At 43.0% G+C, this 10,809-nt stretch overlaps 1 protein-coding gene across 1 annotated transcript; it reads right to left on the bottom strand.

The window, feature by feature from the left end:
- Window positions 1–1,254: 1,254 nt before the first annotated feature.
- On the bottom strand, window positions 1,255–2,514 carry LOC6591586. The gene has a single exon (XM_002017338.1). It carries the CDS (start codon window positions 2,512–2,514, stop codon window positions 1,255–1,257), a length of 1,260 nt encoding a protein of 419 aa, XP_002017374.1.
- Window positions 2,515–10,809: the final 8,295 nt, after the last annotated feature.

The raw sequence follows: 10,809 nt of genomic DNA, 5'->3' as shown, positions 1-10,809 counted from the left end.
CTCATCGCTCGTCCCGCCGGCGATACTGGTTTCTGTTCTGGTCTTTTATGTCGTCAATTGGTCGAGTGCGTGCTTTGTTGCCATCGCTGAGTGTTTATGCCTTTGTTTTGACTTCAACTTCGAGTCGATGCTGTATCTGATAATTTATTGCCCGGCTTGTGCCAAAAAAAGAAGAAGGAATCGAAAAGGGAAGATCAGTCGTGTGCCCAAAGAGATGGTCTCCCAGGCAAGAGATATGCGGGGCAATGGGCAACACCTTCGAATCGAGCATCTGGTACTACTTTTGGGTAGCCTTTGATTTTGGTCACTTTTGTTCTTGTTGTTTGGATGTATGTATCTTCTGTTTATGGACTGCTCCTCCTTCTCATGGGTGCCCTATGGTGCACAAATGAAAAATCCACTCCGACTCATTGTGTCGCCTGTCACCCGGAATTAGTAACTACAAGTATGTTAAAAGGTTCATTCATGTTGCGCTTGTTTTGACTTTTGTTTCGCGCCATCGTCTTCCTCCTACTGCCGCATGTCCTCTCCAGACATTTGTACACAGTACTCGTCGAGTTGTTCTGGGATTTGTTCTGGTATCAGTTTCATTTAGCAGCTTCACGGTGTCCTCTCTTGCTTGTAAATTGATAGCCAGCCAAAATAGTTGGCATACTCGTATTTGCCATGAACAATTTCGGGCCGACAACTGGAAAACTGAAACTGCAAATGCATTGCCAAAGTATTTGACTTCAAAGTGTAGAGGTTCTGCAATTGGGAGTGGGAAGAGAGAGCCTTTAATTAGCAATGAACCCATGAAGGGGTAGTGCCTTTTGATTGTAAGGATTGAACTGCTAGAAAATACAATGATATTCGGATAATAATGTCAAAGATTTTAATGCGAGAAAATGGAGAATCAACAGATAGAAGCAATCTATTGGTCCTATTCTCCATATGTCTATATAGATAGAGAGCATGATGCTATCGTATATCTCGTTTCGTAGAAATCTTCAAGTCTTCTGAAAAGACACGTTTTTTAATACACCTAAATATTTTTGCCCAAGATCTGTTTGATGTCAAAATACTTAAATACCCAAAAATAGGCAAAAATTTGAATCATTTTGAGTTTAGCCTCATTTAGATCGCTTTGGATAATTCTGTAGTTCAATGCAATTAAGAAATATTCAGAGAATAAAATTAAGTGAGAAACGTGTGTTTTATAGCCTTTATTCAATAAAAATACAGCTTTAACTTCACATTTTCGGTTCCTCTGGTTCAGTTTCTTCCACTCGTTTGGGTTTGGGCCACATTATACCATGACATTTTGGGTGACACACCCGCTTGGACGTATCTTTCGGATGCAGCATTCGATGTCAGCTGAGGATCTAGTTCTCGAGTATCAAAGAAGCCATCAGAGACAATAGTTCCGTATACCACTTCCTCATCTGCTGAAGGAGCGTGATACTTCTTCGATGAGTCCCCATCGCATAGAGCCAAATCCAGTTCCGTGCGTTTTTGGGAGATGATCAGTGATTGAAGCTGATCGTTGATCGAACTGAGGTTGGTAGGAGCCCACTTCTGGACACCTTCTCTCAGACTATCCATACTCCTCTTCTGGGTTTGGTTGAGGATGGCCAATTGGTATTCCAGGAATGCTAACTGCCCTACGCTGCTCTTGCTGTTCTTCCACACGATAGGGAGATTCTCCAGTTCAGCCAAAGAGTTGACTTGGGAGCTGTTAATGCTGCCGGCTGTTAGATTGAGGTTCAGAACCTTGGGTTTGATACTCTGCTGAATAATTTGGCGCAAACGATTTAGCTTCTGATCGAATCCCTTTGAGTTGCGGATCATCTTGCTCTGAATATCCCCAATTTTCCCAGAACAACTGCTGATTTTTTCCTTGGTCTCATTCTGCAATTGGAGCATATAGGCGACGTCATCGACTATATGACTTGCATCCCCATCAATCTTGCGGATGGCCTTGACAAAGCTACGAAGGAGCTCAGCCTCTCTGAAGAAAGAATTTCTTGTGGCATTGAGCACGAGTCCTTCGGCATAGCGTATCGCGGGTAAAAATTCCTTTTGTTTTTCAAGACTCCAAGTGATGTTTCTGTTAATGGCAAGGATATCGCTGAGCAATATCATTGATAGGTTAAGGGCAGCGGTGTTCTTAGCGAAAAGTGCCAAAAGTTTAGCTTCTTCCGATTGATCGGTTCTTGTTTCATTGGAAACAGTTTTGGTAAGTATAGCTTTAGGGGGAGTAGTTGAGCTGAGAACAGCATTGGTTGGTATTTCGGTGGAAACTGTTGTAGTGGGAAGAGTTGTAAGCTCAGAAGTAGGAACAGTTCCAGGAACAATTGTAACAGCAGTCGTATTTATTGCCTGGGCTCCCATTGGGGCTTCTGTTGCAGAAGAACCACTCTCGGGGTCATCATCATCTTCAAAGTCCACATCGAGCTTATCGTCGTCGGAGGAAGTGGGAACAGTCGGGGTCGAGGGGGACGTCGATGGACTTCTTGCTTGATCCTGCGCCATCGATCCAGCCAGAAGGCACAAAAAAACAAATAAAGATACTTGAACAATGGCTATACTCATTCCGATTTTAGTTCCGACTTTGTTGCAATGAAAATGGAACCGAAAGTTCAACTGCCTTCAGGTGGCCTTCACCTCTGCTTAAATACGCTTAAACTGCAGAGCCACCTTCACGTTCCGTTCCGTTGTGCAGGTGTGCTATCGTTTAGTTTTTTCAGAGTCTTTCCATCTTATCATTTTCGGTTGGGTGGGGGGGTTTATGTGTCGGTGGGTCACAGCGCGGATTCAGCACGAGTTTGATGTTTGAAGAAGCTGCTGTCGATTCTGGTTGGGAAACAAAAAAAGCACTGGGGTAGATTTCCCCATTCATAAGAAAGCTAACTATTAACCGCACAAGAGAGTCAACGCCAGCCAACATGAGGGTCACACTCAAAGTCAAATTTTAATGAAAAAGTGATTCATCATTTAACCGACATCGTTCCAACAATTAATGGAAAACGGGGTAAGGGAGAGGCTGAGGGTGAGGCGAGGGTGAGGCGAGGGTAGGCCCCCGTTCAATAAGCGGGTCAAATTAGAATAAATAGTTACACAAACAAGCAGACCCCTTTGCACTCGCGCCCTCTCTCCCTCGCTCTCTGGTGGAAATATTGCAACAAATCAAAAAATTAAAAATAAATAAAAATGAATTGAATAATTTAGGTCACCAAAGTCTCTCTCTCCCTCTCGATCTCTGAATGAATGCGATCGAACATGAACGAAGAAACCTATGAATGAGTCGCGCGTCAAGATGATGATGGTGGTTGAATGGGTTCTGTTCTGTTCTACTCGTATATGGTTTTTGGATCCTAAATTAATTGCCGCATAATTCATACATTGCATGCGAGCTTCAGTTGAAAGAAAAACTATTGAAATATATGAAAATATTTTGAAAATTAGGGTGCTCTCCCGCTCTCTCCCTCTGTTATGCTGGTTGACATTTTCAACCCATTTCAATACTGGGAACGGTGGGGGAGGACAGAAAGTAAGTACTATTCCGTAGTGTGGATTGAGAGCGGGATTGCATGGCATGCAATTATGCATTCATCAAGATTATGACACGACATGCAACATGCCTCTTGTGTCTTTAGCAGCAAATGAATTTGTACTTTAGCTGATGTTCTATGGAAGCTTTCCACTGCGGTGTACATCTACAGCTATGACTATAGGAACTTGCTGATGTTGTCTCTGGGATGTGTTTTGATAGAACAATTTTGCTCGGGACTAGGGGGCGCTCGAGACGGCGTGCACGCGATTTGGAAGCGGCGCGTAATTAATCGTCAAATGAGTTTAATTGTTTATGTCTGAACGAAAGGTTCTCTGGCGGTTTTTTTTCTTTTGAGATAGAGAACACAGCAAAGCATATCAAAAATATGGCTCACAAGCACTTAACCAAGAGTTTAACTAATGGTTTAAGTCGCGAGACAAAGTAGAGCGATGGTTTTTAGTTTTTTTTTAGTATTTATAACAGCAGGGAATGCCAAAGGAATTTCCTTAATGATTTGGGGCTTCCTAAAGTGAACATTTTCACATTAAAACCTCATACGTCTCGCCATTATTAACGGAAATTAAAAATTAGAAAGCCAGCAAATAGAAAATTAAAAAAATATAAAACGAAACAATCTTTCGGCCTTGGGGTGACCCCAGGTCCTTTTTCCTGTTTCCTGGGACATACGGCGGCGTTCAACATTCATCATCAGCCAAGTGCAACCGCCAGAGGAGAAAGAGTGGGAACAGTGGCTCATGGCTGTGTGGCTCTGGTGGTTTCCTGCTGATTAAAACAAAAAAAACAAAATTAACAGAAAATTTGCATTTTAATACAAAAAATGCGAGCACGAACAAAAAATTGTACTCCCCCTTAATTCCGTTCTGGTTTTTCGTGGAGAAAGGAGATTCTGTTCTTCAGAGAGGGAGGAGTAAGAAACAAAGGAGGGCTAATAATTTTATCAGCGACAAACAGTTGACAAAATCAGCAAAATTTTCTTTTCCCGGCTCAGGTCCTGCATCCGTTTTGCTTGGGAAACTTAAATTAACTGTGAAAGCGACCACGCAGCGAAGACATTTGTCTTGTGTCCTAGAGGACTTTTCCTTGCAGGGGAGGATGCTATATGGTTGGGGTCTGTGTCAGCGTCTGTCTTGGAGATTATTAATCATCTTTTGTGCGCATATTTTGGTTTTTCGTACGCCTCATTGCAGTCCCTGCTCTCTGACGCCACTTTTTGAACTTTTTGGCTGAAATGCCCTTACCTTTCCTCTTGTTTCTGCTTTTGCTAAGGGAAATCCTTTTCTAAGGAAATTATCTTTCATGGTATTCTGTGAAGTTTTAGACTTTATTTTTTGAAATGTGGTCTAATGAATTTCTGTTGATAAAGAACTTGATACATTTTCAACTTAATTAAGTTGCTCGCTTGTCAGAACGTAAGACAGAGAGAGAAAGAGAGAGAGAGAGAGAGAGAGAGAGAGTTGTGCGTGCGTTTGAAGTTGAAAATCTTGAGATATATTCAGGTAGATATATTAGATTAATTTAGAGATGTTGCAGCTAATTAAGACATTTATTGTGGTGCTAAAAATGTCGGTTATCAGGACTCTAAATCATGTTTGTTATGGAAACATTAGGCTGTAAGAGCTACTATGAGAGAAACTAATATTTATATGAGTATTCATTTTACTGTGGCTCATTCCCACTGCTAAAATATCGCTTTAAAGGTAGCTCTAACTCTGGCTTTAACTAGCGCTTTCATCATAGCTAAATTCATACTGAAAGATGTATTTTTTTCGGAATTTTTCATTTGCATTTCCCTTCAAGCCAAACTTTTCATCCGGCAGTTACTTTAAGCCAATAAATTGATCAAAGATCCAACGCCAACCCCTTTACGCCGCTCCATCTGTTTGGGCTTAAAGCGTTAATTCGTAATTTATGTGTCACACAAATCGAAATTGAATGCCAGGCGAAATTATGGAATATTTATCATTTCACACGAGTCCCAGCCGATCGCAGCCACTCTCTGAAGCAGGAGGCCTGACCACCAAGAAAGACAACGCTATGGTGGGGATCAGAGAGTAGCCTTTGGGGCCAAGAGCTGACCAAGCTCTGGCCCAGACCATGGCCAAAGGAACGTTTGTCAATTCGAATTACGAATTACGACAAAGTGCGCTTAAGTTATGTGCGTGTTTCGCTTTCAGGATGGGAGGAAAGAGGTCTGGGTCTGGGCCATAAAGTTGGACGCCCTTTTGGCCATCTTCGAGTGTTGTGGCTGCTAACCGTAAATCCGCACACAAAGAGGGAAATATTTATAACGTTTGCATACTCCATACATACACACGACGAAGATTGGCAACGGAATGCTGAATGTTGAATGTTGAATGTTGAATGCCGAGGGCCTCTGGACCCGTCCTGGCAGCGGTGGCAAGTGTTAATTGGAATCAATTTGATAATCTCCACTCCCCGAATCCCGATATCTGGGTCTCAACTCCGTTGAGTTCATGATAATTTCGCGGATGTTCGTGCGATTTTGATTGAAAATTACGCTGTGGGGGGTTGCGCCTGTCTGTCTGTCTGTGTGTTTCCCTTTTAGCACAAAAGAAACATAATTCAAATTGTATTAATTTAAATGCCAATTTATTGCCAAAAAACATATCTCTCTAGAGGATTGTGGCTCTCTCTCTTTCTCTCGTGAGGATTGCGTGTGTGTTAAATGGAGCACAGCCAAGGGCCCTTGGAGCCAGGACGACTGTAACTGTACCTGGAAGCGACAGATTGTCCATAAATATTGCTTTTCATTTATGAAATTTGTTATGAAATTTGTTTTCTTGATTAATTTGTGATTCAAGGTGAGTCTGAAAGTGGCATTGGAGCTTTGCGAATACATCTTTTGAGAAGATAATTTTATAATAATAATTATAATTATTAATTTTTATTATTAAGGCTACGTCAAGTTTTAGGTAAGTCATCGAGAAGAAACCGTGTGGTTATGGTCCACGAAAGTCCTTATTTGGGCAAAGATATACATCGAAGGTGGATGCATTAATGATACATACATAAGGATACACTATGGCATTCATAAAGATACTCCCTCATAGGATAATTTTTAATTATAACGGAAAAAGTAACCAAATATCCTTCATCACTGCAGGACCTCCAACCCCATCATCGCTCAGTCCTTAATTAAGCCAGAGGCAGCCAGAGCAGTCCACCCACCCACTGTCTGTCAAATCCCACCCAGATCGCTGGCCACAAGGCCCTCCCACAAATAGCAACAAGGCTGACATGTGGCTGCCACCGATGCTGATTAACATATTATGCGACAAAGTGCCACTGGACACAGCAGTGGATGTGGTTTGGTGTGGTGTGTGGACACAGAACTGTGGCAATTCAACGCCTGTCACTGGCTGTTTGCACAGATAATTCACGCCAACGCTGAAACAGATTTCAGAGCCCAGATCCCAGATCCCCGACTCCCAGGGAGAGAAGAGGGTGACGTGACTGTGCCTTGAATCCAGATCAGAGAGCGAGACCACAGTTCCAGTTTGTTTCGGCTTTCGGTTTTTTTTTGTATGGGGTAATTGAAAAAGTTACCTCGACTTGTGCTGCCTGCCAGCCCGTGGGCTGTCTGTCTTTTAGAGTCAGAGTCTGGTGTATCTGGGATATATATCTGTGGCGATGGCTATCGATGTCAGGCGATAGGTGAGTGAGGCAGCAGCAGCAGCAGCAGCAACCACAAAATGTCGCCCGCCTTATGGGCCAATTAAGGGTTAAACATTTTGCATATGCATTCACCGTCACCGTCTCCATCTCCATCTCTGATTTGCATAATTTCGAGCCAGTATCTGGCGCATATCTCTCCTCTGAGTCCTGGCGATGTTGGGTGTCCAATTTCATTAGTGGCGTACGTCCCCAACAACCAAACCAATTCCAAACCAACCTTTCAATTCGCTGGCCATGTTGTGAAATGGAACTTTCAGCATATCTGTCAGGGAAATGTGTGTATCGTATCCCTTTGTCACATTACGAGAGCATTTACATAAAATGAAATTGAATACGGATGAACATTTTTGGACATGTATCTTCACCCTTTCTTCTGGTGCCCCGTTCCCGGTTTCCTTCGGGGTTTGTCTCCTTTTGTCATAATTTAATTAGCAAAAGGTAACAAATGAATGGTGACCCCCATACTCCATCCGTGGCCAAACCCCAGGACAATGTTTGACCCGCCGTTGTCTAGGGACATAATAAATATCCAGCAATTTTGCACAAGTCATAAATTAGGCAATTGGAATTTGTTTTCCAATTACACATATTTCACACCACATGCCAAATAATTTAGCCTCACTGTCAGCCACACTCGAAAACTAGAAAGAAAGGATGGTTTTAAAAGCCGAAGATTGAGATACACTTAAGGATCCAGCGAGTGTACTTCTTAGTATAGAAATTATGGGATATTATCTTCAGATTGTCCCCTATATAAAGATCTATGAATATTTCTGATAGGATTGGTTGGTACGGATATTTTCTCTATAATATAAACCATCTGCTCTATATTGTAATACCCTCTTTTTAAGGGTACACAAAAAAAGCTTCGGATTGAAATTCACGTAGTGCAGAATCGAATGCTATTTCTATTTGGATAATTTATAACGCACGGCAGCACGGGGCAACAAGTACAAATTGTCAAAAGTATTTTGCATCTTGAGAGGAGACCAATGGACCACCCAGAGTGCACCACCAGACCACACTCCTCCTCTGGCCAATCTCTTGGCCACCAGACACTCCTCCTCTGGCCAATCTCCTGACCCCCAGACAGTGCCACGCGTTCATAACGAGTCACAAATTCGCATTGCAATTGAGCAAAGATGGGGCGATGTAGTCGAGAAGTGCAAGACGGGAAGTAGTGACTGGAGACGGGAGATGGTGATGTGGGAAATGGGGACTCTGCGCCGGCGCAGTCTCCCATCATAATTTCTCAGCCAACAACACCTTCCTGGTCCACAGATTCCGGTTTTTGCTACAATCTGTTGGAGGGGGTTGCGAATGCGAGTGCGGGTGCGGGTGCGGACCGTGGACCGTGGACCGAGGACCGAGGACCATGGGGCCATGGCATTTCAATGTGCCACCCAACTGGTTGCTTATTTTTGCGTATTAACGCGCGGAATAATTTTTTATTTTGACCATCATCAAAGGATTGAAAAATGCCCCCTAATATCTTAGGGTCTTTGTGACGGGTGGCTCTTTTTGTGTGTGTCCAAGACCCGGATCATGCCACATGTAAGACTTGGACACATAAGCAGTCTGTGCAGCTTCCACTGGGAGCTTATATAATTATTCTTTCTTTTCTTGGGTTGTGTTTTTGTTGTGTGGCTGCGAAAAGGAGTTTCGGAAAGGAATTTAAATTAAATATTAACGAAAGCTGTTTGGTAGAAAGATACATTAAGATACCACAATATATTCTTTCTTCACAATATATATTTATTGTGTATTTCTATCATATCTAATTCCCATTATTCCCCATTACGCAACTACTAGCACTAGCAAAAATCAATTAAATTAGTTCCACTCCGCTCCATGTAGCAAAGCAGTGTAAATAATTTAATGGCAGTTTTTGCAACAATTTTCCGCACAATTTTCCATAGCTTATTTACAGTCACATAAATACAACAATTTGCGGTACGAAATATAGTTCACGGACACACCTCCTGCAAGGCAATTGTTCAGCGATTTTTCAAGCCAAATTCCCACGTTCGCCCACCGCAAGATAGAGACCATGCCAAGCCATGCCAACGATCCAAGTGCGAATGCGAATGCAAATGCAGCGAATCAATCATTTGCCTAGAGCCAAGAAATAGTTGCAACCGTTACCTTGTTGCTCAATTGGTCACAAAATCTTAACACCTTCGCCAAGGCTGAGGATGAGGCTCAGGCTACGGAGGGATGATCATATCGGAACGGATCGTATAAGATGAGATGATGATGATCACAGCTCGCTGATCGCTGATCACTCCAGTGGCTCGCCATTAAAGTCAAATCATTTTTCACATTTAGATATTCGGACAGACCCACTCGGCGGCTTCAATTGATGCCATCCATCCGAAAACCATCCTCCATCTGAAATTGCCCCGATCACGATTTATCAGGGGGTGGGAGGTTGGAGGTAGGCAAAACTTGGATCTTGGACGAGGTCTCTGTTTCGGGACTGGGGGCTTACATAAAAGTAATCAAATCAACACCTTCATCAACTCCTTTGGCCACGCTGAAACCGCAAAATGCCTTCCTTATTTCAGAGCCTCAACCAATTTGAAGTTTGGTAATTTTTCTCTCTCTTTCGCTATGGAACTTGCTCTCCACTCGCAGATCGTTTCTCAATTTCGCACTGAAGATGGAGATGAAGTTAGAGCTGGAGATGGAGCTGTAGCTGGATCTCGTCTGGAGCTGGACTTGAAGCTGTTGCTGTAGCTGGGGAGCAGTGGCGATCGGTTGTCGATCAAATTGTTATTTTCGATATCTAATTTGTCATTTGCAGCGACTCTCGACTCTCGACTCTGGCAAAGGCAGCAGCAGCAGCGGCAATTTTCCTTCGGATCGGTACTGCTGCCTGAATCTTGGGTCTGGAGTCTTGCTGTCTGCATTGCTGCATTGCACGATCCTTAAGTTGGGGGTTTCGGTTTCGGTTTTGGTTGTTGCCCAGAGCAAACTAGGGAATCCCGACGATTATCTTGTCGGCGCGTGAAATTCCCCAGCACCACAGCATCAGGGCACCACAGAGCAGCAGAGGAATTGACCTGCAATTGATACCAATCCACGGCAATCCATTACAGAGGCTAAGCGCACAAGTTGCATGTCTCATTATTGGCAATTTCAGAGCAGTTCGGGTAATTGCCCCCACCATGGATGGATGTATCGTTCGGTATGTGTATGGTATGGATGTGCCTTGGCTCTATTGGTGGATTGAGGTGGGTGCCGTGCCTTTGCTCATGACTTGAGCATTTATTTCTGCAACACATGATATTTTGTTGCATCACGTACCGCTTAATGTTCAGATATACATATGTTTTCAGCTTTTGAGGAAGTTGTTTTGGAACTTATGAAAGTTTCCTTCGGTCAGTGGTTATTGGTCAAGGGGAGGGTGGGACTTTTTGTTTTCGTACTACGGATTAGAGATCAAGTTTTGGGTTTTGGTTTAGAAATTTTCAATAGAAAGTGGGGATTATAGAAGAACGAGTGAAAAGCGTATGTGTTTCAACAGTTAAATGGTGGACTTTTGTCACATTTTT

This window comes from Drosophila persimilis, unplaced genomic scaffold, assembly GCF_003286085.1.
Source record: "Drosophila persimilis strain 14011-0111.01,24,50 unplaced genomic scaffold, DperRS2 tig00000000-arrow-pilon, whole genome shotgun sequence".
In the NCBI taxonomy this organism is placed as follows: domain Eukaryota; kingdom Metazoa; phylum Arthropoda; class Insecta; order Diptera; family Drosophilidae; genus Drosophila; species Drosophila persimilis.
The sequence above is the reverse complement of the archived record's forward strand: the minus strand, read 5'-3'. Positions and strand labels throughout refer to the sequence as shown.

What these genes read in the sequence shown, in the direction of transcription:
- LOC6591586 (XM_002017338.1), bottom strand. Translation starts at nt 2,514, where the DNA reads ATGGCGCAGGATCAAGCAAGAAGTCCATCGACGTCCCCCTCGACCCCG.